This window comes from Capra hircus, chromosome 26 (genome assembly GCF_001704415.2).
Source record: "Capra hircus breed San Clemente chromosome 26, ASM170441v1, whole genome shotgun sequence".
Lineage (NCBI taxonomy): Eukaryota > Metazoa > Chordata > Mammalia > Artiodactyla > Bovidae > Capra > Capra hircus.
In genome coordinates, this window is record NC_030833.1 from 17873449 (window position 1) to 17888878 (window position 15430).

Here is a 15430-nt window from a genome sequence, read left to right on the forward strand (position 1 = left end):
AGGAAATGGCACCCCAGTCCAGTAAATTCCATGGGCAGGGGAGCCTGGTGGGCTACAGTCCATGGGGCTGCAAAGTGTTGGGTATGACTGAGCGACCGAGCACACAGCACATGGAATTGGGATAATAACAGATATAAGAATCAAAGTGGGTCTGGTTTGATAGCACCACCAGCAGCTGTCGGTCAAGAGGACTCCATCCCCTGTGGTATTTCACTGATTTACGTGACGTGTCAGGGTGAGAGTACAGGGCAGTGAGAGAGAAACAGGCAGTCAGATGAACAATAAATATCTGTAATGCCTAAACGACAAAGCTGTTCACTCTTTTTAATGCATATTTTTTAGGTTAATGGACTTTACCATGTAATCTATTATTTGTAACGAGTCATCTTCCCAATAGGATTAAGTGTCTCAAAAAGATTTACATACTAAAAAAATTTACATGGACAACATATATTCATATAAACAGAGACATTAAAATAAAGCTGCAAACCAACTCCAAATCATAAAGCAGAAAGGGCAAAAGGAGGCTACCAAAGAATTTGAGTCTTTGTTTTTTTTTTTTTTTTAGCTTAACTTTTTTCACTTACTTCATGTGGCCCAGAACCTTCTGGCAACCAACCAAAAAGGAGCTCTTAGGCTAAGCAGTTGTCATTACTGGGTAGAAAGGAACCCTGGGCATTCTAATTTGACCCAACTGTTTCATATAAGAGAGTAGTGTGCCAGACTCTGAACCGTGTTGCTGGAGCCGGGCAGCCCCACCGCGGAGGAGGCCAGAATGAGATGGGGTCATAAGCCCAGGGGAACACACTAAGGGTTTCAGATCTGTGAGAGCACAGATAAGGAAGCAGCTGGTTCTGCCTGGGGTGGGCCCAGGAGTGAGGGAGGAGCTCCCCGGAGAGAAGGTAGCATCTGATGGACTTTTGAAGTACATCTGGTTCCTGATGGCCGGGGAAGGTGTACACCAGTGACGTGGGGCTTCCCAGGTGGCGCTAGTGTAAAGATCCTGCCTGCCAGTGAAGGAGACATAAGAGCCTTGGATTCGATCCCTGGGTCGGGAAGATCCCATGGAGGCAGGCATGGCAACTCATTTCAGTACTCTTGCCTGGAGAATCCCATGGACAGAGGAGCCTGGTGGGCTAAGTCCGTAGGGTCGCAAAGGGTTGGATGTGACTGAAGCGACTTAGCACATGAGGACAGCTCCATGAGAAGGAAGGTACTCCTTTATGGGAGTGGCTGGGTGATGTGGGGAAGAAGGAAGAAATCAAGTCTCAGATTGTAATACTTAGTTTGAAATATACATTTGGTCCCAGTTGAGATCATCTTATGGAAATTTGAAAGCTTTTCCTCCCAATATCAAAAATTCAAATCGTTATATAACCTTCCTTTGTTGGTAAATGAAATGAATCCATCACTGGGGGATGCAGTTTGTGGGATATCAGTGCCTCTCTGCATAGATTTGCCAAAAGGTCCGATAACAGTAGCATTCAAGACCTCTGGAAGACAGAGGGACTTTCCTGGTGTCTTTTAATAAATGATTACTCCTCGGGCCTAGGAGACTCTTACAGTGTCTTAACTTATCTGATGGAAATGATGATGCCAATGACAATCATTTCCGTTTACTTAGTGCTGACCCCAGTAAGTGTGCTGGACAATAGTAGGTGGGTCTGCCTCCAGAGTCCACCAGCTCAATGACCACATGTGCTGCTCTTAGGGGTGAACACAGGAGAGTTCAGTATGGACCGGCCTCCATGGGAACAGGAGATGTAAGAACAAGAGATGTAGGAGAGATCATTGCTAATCCCCTCCCCGCTCCAGGGGTAGAGCATTACCGATTAAAGTTTTTTTAAAGTAACCAATTATTTGGCTGCACGGAGTCTTTGTTGCTGCTCAAGCGCTTTCCCTGTTGGCAGTGAGCGGCGGGGGCTACTCTCTAGCTGTCGTGCATGAGCTTCTCATTGTGGTGGCTGCTCTTGTTGCAGAGCACAGACTCTAGGGCATCTGGGCTTTGGTAGTTGCTGCGCTCAGCCTCCGTAGTTGTGACACGCAGGCTTAGTTGCCCCCACAACATGTGGGATCCTAGGTCCCAGGCCGGGAATAGAACCCGTGTCCCCAGATTCTTAACTGCTGGACCACCAGGGAAGTCCCCTGATTAAAATTTTCGATTGACCCAGCAGGGTTACTCAGAAGAGTATGGCGAGCACAGAGGAAAGGGCAGCTTCCCAGCCATGATCACCCCAGCTTATCAGAACGCCAAGAAAGCCAACGAACTCGTTAGTGATGTAAGTACCTCATTGGAACAACCCATGGAGCCACAGAAGCAGAGGAAAAATGAGGTTCTGGAGACGGTGCTTCCTGAAACCTACACCCAGCTGAATTTTTCAGAGCTGAGTCAAAGCACAACGTTAACCTTCAATTCCTGTCCAGATTTCTGACATCTGCTCTTTGGGTTCATACTGTTAGGTCACATTTGTCTGCTTTAAAGGAGATTGACATGGACAAACCACATAACTTACTTGAGGTCAGCTGAAGCAAGCGCAGATACAGTCTAGCCAGATAAGATGGAGTTGGGAGAGTCTTTGCAAAATAACCCACTTTAGAAATTGAGCACTCAAGAGGAATAGCTGATTAAAATAAATAGTATGATTATCAAATTGGGTGTAACCCAGTTGATAAAATAATTTTTATTTGCAGGATGTTAGCCAGTTGGCCATCCTTGAAAGACAAGCTCTCATTACACTTGGTAAAGTTATTACACTTGGTAAAGCGGTGCACACACTGAAGATCTTTCACCAACTTGAACTTGATCAATCATCAGAGGCCCAGCGTTCGTCCCATACCCCCTTTGCCCTTCTCCTTTACTTCGTTCCTACTCAGTTATTAACCATTTCCCTAGAAAAGTGCACTTTGGCCTGAGAGGGGAAATAAAGGACACATTCATCACTCGAGACTGGATGAGAAATGGTTGTTAAAACCAAAGGTGAATGGGTTTTTGGATGATACTTCTAGGTATGGTCATTTTGAGACCTTTCTTCATGTAGAACTAGAATGTAAAATGTAAAAAAATGTGAAAGGGGGCAGTAATATTTTAATCTAAAAGGGAGTGAGTGGTTCAGGGACTTAGAGGAGGAAAAACCCATTGATTTTTTTTTTCCTCCAGAAAATTGTATTGAATAAATGTTGACATGAAAGGTGGAGTAGATGGGGAGTAACTTCTCTCCTGGAGAATGAAAACAACAGCTCTGGTTGTTCTTTGTGTGCTTCTTTCAGATAAAATACAGGCAGGACTTCAATAAGATGAAGGGCGCTGCTCATTATCATTCCCTCCCAGCCCAGGACAACTTGGTTCTGAAGCGGGCTCAGAGCGTGAACAAGCTCGTGAGTGAGGTATGTACAGGGACGGTCCCATCTGTGTGCTGTCACTTCCTTTGACTCCGACAGACAGTGAGGGGGTGACCCCAGAATGAAAAATTCTGTGTTAACGCCGCATGAACTACACACGTGTTTCCAAACACCCATGAACTACACACGTGTTGCCAAAGAATGAATAGACAGTCAAAAGCAATTCATAACAGAGTGTAGAACTGAACTAATTAAATCTTTCTCTGATGGTTCAGAAGTTTCCTCCTGAAATTCTCACAGGGCTGTGGATATTCCAAAGTTCCTGGTAGTAGATTTCTAGTTGCCAGAATTTGGATGAACCAACCTTCATAACCATATGTCATTCTTATAGAGTGGACATCAAAGATGAGGAGTGTTTTGAACATGGAACCTCCCTGATTCTCTCATTTTTGTAGTCAGGTTTCCAAGAAGCTCTATGTGCTGTATGAATTCCCCTTGCCTTAGAGGCAGACCTGGCTGCCAGAGACGGTGTTTTGTTTGGCCTGCCAAGGGGTTAGGAATTTTAGAATTACCAGGGCTGTTTGCAAGGGAATATCCCCTCTAGTTCCCCATATCCTTTTTATTGTTCTTGAGTTTCTTATAGCAGCTTCTTCTCTGTTCGCATCACCTATCAGGACCCTGAAGGCATTTGAGTTGTCAGCCTCTTGCCAGGCTATGCATAGGACTCATCTAACAAGTTGTCTGCAACTCAAAAAAGGATATGCAAAAATCCTAAAAGATTTTTCTTCTCTTCCCTGAGAGTCAGTCCTTTATCCCAAAAAGTGCCTTAGCCTGTGATGCTACTCAGAATCACAAGAGTGTACATTTCCTGGCCATCTTCAGAAATGTCAGATACTTAGAAATAGTGGATAGGTGCCAAGCTCTTGGAACCTGCATTAAAAAAAAAAATTGTATATTTGGCAGTGTCAGGTTTTAATTGCTGCACATGGGACCTGGTTCCCTGACCAGGGATCGAACCCAGGCCCCTTGCCTGGAACTTGGAGGCTTAGCCATGGGACCACCAGGCAAGTCCAGAACCTGCATTTTAAACAAATTATCCATATGATTCTTATGCTCTAGGCCAGAGGTCAGCAAACTATAACCTGAGTAACAAATCTGGCCCACAGCCTGTTTTTAGAAATGAAGTCTTATTGAAATCCATCGTGTATCTGCCTTTGAACGATACGGAAAGAATTGATAGAGAGATGTACATCGTACAGGGCTTCTCAGGTGGCACACAGGGTCACAAAGAGTTGGACACGACTGAAGTGACTCAGTGCGCACACACATACGCACACAGACACACATGTCCTACCAAGACTCAAATGTTTACTCATCTGCTCATTTATAGAAAAAGTTTGCTGAATCTTGCGTTTTGACTCATGGAACATTAGATCTAGGTGGGGTCTTTGCAGTCTTTTGTCCCTGGCTTTGTCATAGACCTGGAAAAGTCAAGTGTCTTGCTCTGGTTCCGATAGACTTCTAGGGGCAGAACTAGAACCAGACCCAGGAATAACACTGTTACCATTTTGGCCTTTTTCTAGTGAAAGTGAAAGTGTTAATTGCTCATTTGTGTCTAACTCTTTTTGATCCCATGGGCTGTAGCTCACCAGGCTCCTCCATTCATGGAATTTTCCAGGCAAGAATATTGGAGTGGGTTGCCATTTCCTTCTCTAGGGATCTTTTCGACCCAGGGGTCGAACCTAGGTCTTTTACATTACAGGCAGATTCTTTACCATCTGAGCTACCAGGGAAGCCCTTTTCTATGTGAATATACTATAAACAAATATATGAATATAAAAACATTTTTATAGAGTTAGAATTCAACTGTGTGTACAGTTTTATGTGCCTTTTTTCATTTTATATCATATTATAAGCATTATGATGCATCCTGCAAGCTTTAAGAGGCATATTCCCACCAAATGTTTTATAAGGTATGATAATAAATTGTGTTTCCTTTGGTAAGCATCACAAGGGAACCTTCCATTTCTTTTTGCCCTCATGCTTATCTAGTAAGACAAACCAGCCCTGCCTCTATTAATGGTAACTAGCCTTCAGCTGCCTTCTCCAATTACCTGGAGTGACTTGGAGTCTATTTAATAATGACCTCACATCTTACATACAACTACCCAGAGGAGCTCAACTAGCCATTTAAAATTAGAAGGCACTCTGTGTTTATGTGTGGTCTCATTTATTATACTCTTTTGTAAAGTAACTTTTTTGGTTAAATTCTACTGAAGTATATATACAGAGAAGTGCATACATCATAAGTGTTCAGTAGGAAGAATTTCCACGAGTGGACTCATCTTTGTAATAAGCAATCAGATCAAAAAACAACATGACCAGAAGTCCTGACATCCCCCCAGACACCTGTCCCCAGAAGTGACCACTGTCCTGATTTCTAAAACTATTTTGCCATTTTTTGAGCTATATAAAAATCTTAAAGTATTTACTCTTGAAAGGGACTGTATATTTGTTAATATCCAGAACCAAACTGATTATTTGCTTATTAACTATTTGAAAGGAAAACATGTATTGTTGACCTACAGTAGCCTATGCCTGCTATTTTAAAATCTTCGGTTGAAAGTTTTCTAAAAATATCCTAAGTTGAGCCCTGGTGACATTTTCAAGAGTGACTTCGGGTTTGGTTCTCTTGTGCATCTGGTGTTTTGGTTTCCAAGGTGGCGTATAAGAAGGATCTGGAAAGTAGTAAAGGTCATAGTATCAACTACTGTGAAACGCCTCAATTCAGGAATGTGTGCAAGATTTCAAAATTCACCAGTGATGTGAGTTTTTAATGCCTAAGCCTTTGTTTGGCCTTTTTTTTTTTTTTTTTTTAATGACCTGAATTTCGTGGTCTCCTAAGAGACTGCGGACATGAATGCATCTGGATGTCTTGGAGAAGCATGGCTTCTTAGGCACAGATACTATGAGTGCTGGTAGAGACTGCCTGCTGGGGCTGGTCCATGGAGTGTTAAATCCCCAGCATGCACTTGACCCTGAGTCCTCAGGGCTGCATCTGCCCTCTTGCCTCCTTCATGTAAAACAGTATCCAGATCCTAGTGGCAAATGCTGGTGAGGAAGCCTAGCTGAGCATGCAGCGTTCCCTCTCAATTTGACTTTGTGCTTCTTAAATTAGTACACAATCTCAGTTACCCTGCACGGTCACCTGGAGGGCCAGGTGTTATTTCCCCATCTTACAGCTGAGCAGATGTATGCTGGCGTGGCATTTGCAAATTTGGAAATTCTCAAAGTCTGGGGATGTATCCTTGAGAACATCAAAGACTGGTTTATATGATTATACTTCTACTTAGTTGATTATAGTAGTAAAATCTGAAATCATGTGGGACTTTGTAAGGCTTAGCAAAGAATTTTCTTTTTTTTTTTGCATACATGCCATAGTTGAGTGTACCAGCTTTGGAGCTGATGGGCCTGGTTCCATAATTGGCTAAGGGGCCGACTTTGGGCAAGTTGTTTGAGTTCATGGAGCCATGTTGCCTGTCTGTAAAATGGGGATGATAATAAATCCTTCCTCCTCATAGAGTGTTTGTGAAGATTAACTGAGATAAGTAGAACTATATCTGATGTAGAGTAATAGTATTCTGTTAAAATACTCTCAGTGCCTGGAAACTCAGTGGCCTCCCAAGGTAGGTGATTTTAATGTAGCTTTATTAGAAAGTACTAGATTTTTCTATTTGTGACTTCTTGTCTTCTTGTTTCGTTCTTTGTAAGCTGCATTTGGGACATAATATAGTTACTTAACATGGTTGCGGTAGTAGCCAGTGTGTCATGTAAAAGGTGCAGAATTTGGCAAAGCTCAGGTTTTATGCTTATATCTAGCAAGAGTGGTAATAGCATGCAGTACAGGGGCTTGGGGGCATGGGGTTGCATGCAGCCCCTATATGATCAGTGCTTGTCTTTGGAAAGCTCCACGTTCATATGATAGGTTTTCACGTTGGAAAAATCTGGTATGTTTACAACTGAAAATGTTAAAAAAAAAAAAAATCAGGTCATTTTGTGCTGTCTGTGCATCAGATCCTATGTTTGCTTGTAAGCTTGTTTTACCCCAACTTCCTGAATTCTAATTTTTTTTTAGGTTTGTCTTATTTTTAATTCGCTGACCCACTGAATACATAAATAGGCTCTATTTAATCATTTATATGTTGGATTTAGCTCATTAAGATGAGTCGTTTGTCTTCCATGAGTTGGGGAGAGAATACTTTTGTTGAAGGTTTTGTGTTCCCATGTAGAATAAATATAAAGAAAACTACCAGAACCGCATGAGAGGCCGCTATGAAGGAGTCGGGATGGACAAACGGATGCTCCATGCTCTGAAAGTTGGAAGCCTGGCAAGCAATGTGAGTCCTGTTGTGAAGGGCCTGCATGTCCTCGGGGTCTGTTGGGGTGGAGGGAGAAAGGGCAAGAAGAATTCAGCCAATTCTTTCCCAACCTCCCCTTTAAAAAAGTCAGTGTTTTGTTGTGTAAAGACTGACCTCAAAGAGTTTCTAAATGTTAATCAATACAACCAACGCTAGGTAAAAAATCCTTGAAAAATTTCAAAAGCTTCCATGTATTAATCTCAGCTTTCTCTGCTTTGAAGAGTACTTAGATCTATTGTAATTGATCCAGTGTAACAAAAACTTTCAGTTTCTGAGAGATAAAGAGAAATGGATGAGCGTGATTCTCATTTGAAATGCTTCAGATTTCCAAAGCGTTTGTGATTTATTTGAAATTGGTTGGTTGGTTGGTTGACTGATTTATTCATTCGTTCCATCTTAGTGTTCATTGTAGATTTTCTGTGTCCAGGCACTGCTCAAGACAGTGGGATAGCAAGGTAGCTCAGGTCCCTCTTTTTGCTAAAGCATGTGATCTATTAATCTCTGGCTTTGTCCTTTCAGTTTCAGTTCAGTTCAGTTCAGTTCAGTTGCTCAGTTGTGTCTGACTCTTTGCGACCCCATGAACCGCAGCACACCAGGCCTCCCTGTCCATCACCAACTCCCAGAGTTTACCCAAATTCACATGCATCGAGTTGGTGATGCCATCCAGCCATCTCATCCCCTGTCATCCCCTTCTCCTCCTGCCCCCAATCCCTCCCAGCTTCAGGGTCTTTTCCAGTGAGTCAGCTCTTCGCATGAGGTGGCCAAAGTATTGGAGTTTCAACCTCAGCATCAGTCCTTCCAAAGAACACCCAGGACTGATCCTTAGAATGGACTGGTTGGATCTCCTTACAGTCCAAGGGACTCACAAGAGTCTTCTCCAGCACCAGAGTTCAAAAGCATCAGTTCTTTGGCGCTCAGCTTTCTTCCCAGTCCAACTCTCACATCCATACATGACCACTGGAAAAACCATCGCCTTGACTAAATGGACCTTTGCTGGCAAAGTAATATCTCTGCTTTTTAATATGCTGTCTAGGTTGGTCATAACTTTCCTTCATTCAGTTTACACGTTTGCAAATGCCAAATTGTACATCTTGGAAGTAAAGGACACCAAGAAGAAGTTGATCTCGTTATTAAAACATACACATGTCAAATTTCATCTGCCTGAGAAAGTCAATTTGACCTTTAGAAAAAAATTTCAAGTACTTTGAAGACTCTTGAATTTTCATTTATTTTCTGGGCATTAGCCAAGAAGCTCTTTTATTGTATACTTGTATGCAAATACTTTTTCTTTGACAAAAAAATCTACAAGGGACTCCATGATTAATAAGAAAGATAAAATAAATGTGCTACAGATGAAGTTAGCTAATTTTGGGTTAATTAAGAAGAAGAATTCAAATTAATTAAAGGCAAAACTGTGAATGTAATTTAATTTTCCTTGGAGGTGATGAAACTGAATTAATTTTGTTTCTGGTTATTTAAAGAATATTTTTATGACATTCAAACAAGGTCACAAGAAAGTGGGGGCTAATTTCTCTTTTCTTGCTCTTTTCTTTGTGTTTCAGATCGCCTACAAGGCTGATTATAAACATGATGTTGTCGACTACAACTACCCGGCCACTCTTACCCCTTCCTATCAAACAACAATGAAACTGGTTCCCTTGAAAGATGTGAGTCCTTCCCCAATAGACCTTTATTCCTCATCACTTCCCTCCAATGGAGTGATTGTTAGTCAGCTAGATAGAAAGAAACAGGGTACAGCAGTTCTTAGGAGACACAAGGGACTGAGAAAAAGTAACTCTTTTCTAACAGGAGGTTTGTATATACATGTCTGGAAACTCTTGGATTTCCAACATAAGGCAGAGACAACCCTGGTTTCATCTTGGAAATATCTCAAAGTTCCATTTCACCTCTTAGAATTTGAGACCTATATCTGCTGCTAGGCACATTTAAAGTAATTATTTGCTAGCAGTGATGAGGTTTATTTTTTTTTAAGTTTTATGTTTGAGGACCAGAGGAAGTAAACTGAAATAGTTATAAGTTGAGAGGAAATGGCAGCATTGGCTTAATTATTTTCTCCAGGAGCACTTAATTATTTTCCCCAGGAGAAATATGAGTGTAATTTTTAAATTTAATTTTATATAATATTAAATAAAATAATTTAAGATTAAGAAAATAACTTAATTTTATTATTTAATATTACAGCAGTGATTGGATTTACTTATAGTTTGGTTTGTTGCCAATGAAATGTGTATAATTAATTAATTTCATTGTTTTCTAATTACAAGAATTTTACTACATGTTGATTACAGAAAATTTAGATAATACAGAAACGTACAAGGGAAACAGTAGAAGTTATCTGCTGTTTTAAACAGTACACAAGGTGGTTTAGAACTGAGTTGTCAGTTCATGTTTGTCAGTGAGAGTTATCTCCAGTCAATCATATAGTGTAAGGACTTCCTGGTGGTCAGTGTTTAAGACTTCACCTTCTAGTGCAGGAGGTGAGGGTTGGATCCCTGGTCAGGATGCTAAGATCCTACATGCCTCAGGGCCGAAAAACCAAAACATAACACAGAAGTATATTGTAACAAATTCAATAAAGAGTTTAAAAAGGGTCCACTTCAAAAAGAAAACCTTACAAAAATAATTTAGTATCTCATTCAACTTGTGCCCATTGAGTGCTCAGGGCTACTTTCCTTCACATTCTTCTGGAGTCAGCACAGCTCCAGCCGTTGACCTGGTCTGTGCTGTTGGTAGATGGGTCTTTGCAGCTGTTTCCCTTTTGCTCCGAGTAGGAGCAGTGTCACGTTCCGCTGGGCATCTCCAGCATCTAACATAGTTACAGGACAGCAAAGGCCAGTCAGTGGCAAATGACAGCTTGATGGATGAAAGAGGCTTTTCAAATGTGTGATAAAGCAGGGGATGGGAAGTAGAATATAAACGCCCCCATTTTGCTTCTCCCTTTCCCAGACAGTTCGGTTGCATTGACTCACTCATTTCACCCTAATGAAATTCAAGTTAAAACTTGGCTACCAAAGCCAGGTTTCTCTTTTTTGGCTGCATACATTTTCTGAGAAACTTGAGGAATCAAGAGCATCTCATAAAATCTGAGTGAGTTTTTTCACAGTGGGCTTCTGAGTGAGTTCTTTCTTTGAGTGGGCTTCCATAGTAGCTCAGTCAATAAAGAATCTGCCTGCAAAGCAGGAGGCTGGGGTTCAATCCCTGGGTCAGGAAGATCCCCTGGAGAAGGAAGTGGCAACCCACTTCAGTATTCTTGCCTGGAAAATCCCATGGACAGAGGAGCCTGGCGGGCTGCAGTCCATGGGGTTGCATAGTCAGACATGACTGAGCAACTAACACTTTCACCTTCACAGTAGAATTCTAGAAACAATGCATAGTAACACAGATGAAATGAGAGAGGGTCCTACAACTATTATATAGGGTCCTATAACAGCAGTCCTGTTATAACATGTCTTGCTATTACATTTGCCTATATAAGACAGTGGATCAAACCAGCCACCTGAAATAGAGTCAGCTCAACCTGGAGAAGTCTGAGAGATGAATTAAACTAGACTGGATTAGAAATATTAATTGGAAGCAGAGGTAGATTCTGCACTGGCAGCCCATGAGCCAGATCCAGGTTGCAGAGGTATTTGGTGTGGCCACACAGCGTTAAGAAGAATTGTTTTTGAAACGATATGTAGAAATTGTGGGCTCACATAGGAACTGTGGCCCTAGTTCCTGCATGGCAGCAGTGGATGGGGACTGAGTGGCCACCTCTTCTATCACCTCAACCTGCTTTGCTTTTTTTATTTTCCTGGCTCCTGTGTGAAAATTTTTACTGCCCTTGATGTAGGACTTTAGTTTTCAGGAAGTTTGGGAATCCATTTATATTTGTGGTCTCTCTTTCTGTCTGGTAGTCTTAAAGTTGGTCAGGTAGCCCTGAAATTAAATAAACAAGCATGGGCCCTTAATTAGAGAACATTCCTTTCAGATGGATTTTAAAAACACTAATAGCATTAAAATGAGACTCTACCCTCAGCAAAGGGACCTTTCAGAACGTAGACTGAAGCACTGACCAAGCATCTGTGATATTGCAAAGATATAATTAATCATGGAGGGTGTTAATTATGTCCTGCAGAGGAAAGTAATTGTGCTCTGCAACATACTTAATGCAGAATTATCAGGAAGGAATTTGCCATTTAAAAAACACAGTTTTGTGACATTTTATCACGCATAATTCTGAATTCTATTAGACTCTATTATGAGATGATAATTTTCCCTCTGACTTAGTGCATTAGGAAGCTACTGTAGTGTAATCTCATTAATATTTGACATTGAAATGACCATATTGCCTAGTTTTTCTACATACCCCAGGTCCGAAACTCAAAATGTGCAAAAACTTTTCTCCTTGAATTGTTAACTAAATAGAATGAAGCAATGCTGTCCCTTTTCTCCGAATCCAACAAAAGATTCTGCGGTCTAGTATCTGGAACACTCTGTTCTTCTTAGATCTTGTTCTGGAAGCTACTGTATAAGTCTTTTGTTTGTTTGGTTTGTTTGTTTCCTAATTTGTCATAATGCGTTTTCTTCTCTAAGCAGAGATAGCTCTGGTTATAGGGCACCCCTGGCTCACCTGTAAACAGTTCCAAGCACACCAGCATTGGCAAAACCACAGTTACAGTCTGCAGTCTGGGAGCCACTTTGGGAGGCCAACTGCTGGGATTTGAACCCTAGCCCTGACACCAGGGACTTTCCTGGTGGCTCAGACAGTAAAGAATCTTCCTGCAATGCTGGAGACCGGGATTCGACCCCTGGGTGGGGAAGATCCCCTGGAGAAGGGAATGGCTTCCACTCTAGTATTTTTACCTGGAGAATTCCATGAACAGAGGAGCCTGGTGGGCTACAGTCCATGGTGTCTCAAAGAGTCGGACATGACTGAGTGACTAACACTCACTTTCTGAAACCAGCTGGGGACCTTGAGCAAGTCACTTCAGGGCTCTGTGCCTCATGTTGTGAGGTGGGGATAACAGTGCTCCCCACAGGGTGGTTGGGAAGATTCAATGTGTAAATAAATGTAAAGCACTTGCAGTAGTGCTAGGCACATAGTAAGTGCTATTTTTCAGTCGTAATTATTGTTTAGCTCCTGTTGGAACAGGCAAGAATGTAGTCAGTCCAAGGAAGAGATGCCATCTCAAGCTTTGCACTGGGTCTGTTTCCCTTGGGTCAGTGGGTTTTAAAATACTGAACTGTTTCTCAGCGTTTAAAATTGAAAGAACTTACATAATAATATGGGTTTCTGGTTTCTTTGGGAAAACTGGACTGTCTGGCCACTCTGAGTCCCATTTAATCAAGATCACTATCTCCCAGAGCTGAGCAGTAGCTCTGCCCTTTGCCACAGTCCCCACCACTCCTCATTACTCCCCCACAATGAGGCCAGACGTTGAGCCAAGACGAGTGCCATCCAGCTAGTGGTCTGTGACTCACAGGGTTGAGCTGTCACCCAGGGAGGTGGCAACAGGAGGTGACAGCAAGTGGGTAGGATGACAGACATCAGACTCTGGTTTAGACAAACAGGATATAGTGGAAAAGTGCAAGGCTGCCCCCTGTGAGGGCACAGCCCCCTGCTATGAGATCATGGTCAGAGGCAGTAGGTGGAGTGTGGACAGAGAAGTAAGAGCTAGTGGGATGCTGGAAAGTGGAGTGTGGAGGCCTAAAGAAGCTGCCATACTGTGCAGGATATTGGGTGGGGCCCTGGGCTTTGGGCAATTAAACAGAGGCATGAAGACCATGTGTGAGATGTTTGATAGTGATCTGACTAACAGATCCAGAACCTAGTTGACTAAAAGGCCTAGCCTGCAGATGGTAGGTTTTAAAATTCCTTTCTCTGATTAGCGAAGTGGATGATCACCCTTACTTCCATTCCCTGGCCATTCAGTTGAACTCTTTTGGTGACCACCTGTTCAGTCACTCACTCTTCAGTGGGCTGTTTTTCCATCTTGGAGTGGGCTTGGAGTGTCTGTTGATCTCCAGTTGGAATCTTCGGGTTTTTCTTTGGTCATTTGAGAATCACGGCTCCATAGGGCTGAGGGGGAGGGAGCTAAGGAAATCTTCGAGCAAAGTGCAGGTGACACCTTGTGCCTCTCTGCATCCAGGTCAACTACAGGCAAAGCATCGACAAGCTGAAGTACAGCTCTGTGACCAGCACTCCTCAGATTGTTCAAGCCAAAATCAATGCCCAGCAACTGAGTCACGTAAGTGATACCCTCTCCACCCGGCTAGATGTGGGGGACTTGCAGTTGCTTCGCAGTGTTCTGGATATCTGATTCCCCAAAGATATGACTTCCATTGATGGTGTCATATGTCCTGTTAAAACCATGAGATGGCTCATTTTAAAAGTTACTATTTTTAATATTTATTTATGTCTGGCTGCGCTGGGTCTTCCTTGTGCTGTGCGTGCAGCCTTTCTATAGCTGCGGCAGTCAGGGGCTACTCTCTAGCGTGGTGATAGAAGCGTTGGGCTTCTCATTGCGGTAGCTTTTCTAGTTTCGGAGCATGGACCCTAGAGTAGTTGTGATGTGCCAGCTTAGTTGCTCCGCAGCATGTGGGATCCTCCAAAACCAGGGATCAAACCCATGTCCGCTGCTTTGACAGGCAGATTCTTAATCACTGGACCCCTAGGAGAGTCCAGAAATCACTCTCTTTGATTTAAACTTTATTTTATAAAATTTCAAATACATTCAGAAGTAGAAAGGACAGCATAATGAACCCCCAGGCAGCCGTCACTCAGCTTCAATGAATTAACTCGTAGCCAGTCTTGCTTCTGTATGCACATCCACTGTCCCCTTCCATATTATTTTGAAGGAAATCCTAGGTATTGTATAATTTAATCTACAGATATTTTAGTATGAATCTCTAAAATATAAAACTAATTTTAAACATACTTACACAATTTTGATATATCACACCAAAAATTGAACAAAAATTCTTAACATCACCAATGTCCAGGTGACATTCAGCATTCCAGTTGTCTCATAGAGTTATTTATTTTTTTTTACAGTTTGTCTGAATCAAGCTCCAGATAAGGTTCACACTTTGTGATTGGTTGATATGTCTTCAAGACTCTTTTCATCTTTAAGTTTTCCTCTTTATCTCTTTTCTTGCAAGTTGTTTGTGGAAGAAACTGAACTGTTTATCCTATAAAGTCTCCCACATCTGAGCTTTGCTGACTGTATCCCAGTGAGGATTGCACCTGTGTTCTTCTGGCCTCCAGTGCCTACAAAATAATAGTTGGATCTCTAGGTTTGGTCAGGCTCAGGTTTAATTTGGGGGCAAGACTGCTTTTCATATGATGCCGTGTTCTTCCATTGGGAATCATAAAATGTCTGGTTGGCTGTTTTTGTGTGTGGTTTAAGATGGTCTGTTTCCAATGTGGGCAGACATTTGATAATTACTCTTTGAGTATCTAACTGCACATAGCGAGAGGTTTGGCATTGCAGGAAGTTTAAAAAAACAAGTTTCATAGCCTCAAGTGCTACCAGCGGGTGAGGTAGCCGCAGGGAAGTCTTTTGCAAACTTGTAACTGTGAGCATGCCTTTGAGTTGTTTGACTTTTCATTTGGCATCTTCCGTCTGTTAATTTAAAACATTCATAAAATTACAGGCTTCCTTGTGAAA

General features: G+C 42.1%; 1 protein-coding gene across 4 annotated transcripts in view; it reads left to right on the top strand.

Moving 5' to 3' along the window:
• The window catches only part of NRAP (nebulin related anchoring protein), a 75714-nt gene that overhangs the window by 13175 nt on the left and 47109 nt on the right, over positions 1-15430 (top strand). Inside the window, exons 10-15 of one of the 4 annotated variants that reach the window (XM_005698494.3) lie at positions 2175-2279; positions 3268-3384; positions 6060-6164; positions 7629-7736; positions 9320-9424; positions 13910-14008. In XM_005698494.3, the coding sequence (XP_005698551.2) occupies positions 2175-2279; positions 3268-3384; positions 6060-6164; positions 7629-7736; positions 9320-9424; positions 13910-14008 (639 nt within the window). Of the gene's footprint in view, positions 1-2171; positions 2280-3267; positions 3385-6059; positions 6165-7628; positions 7737-9319; positions 9425-13909; positions 14009-15430 lie in introns of all 4 variants that reach the window. The other 3 variants (XM_018041477.1, XM_005698495.3, XM_013975292.2) reach the window with 3 other exon arrangements.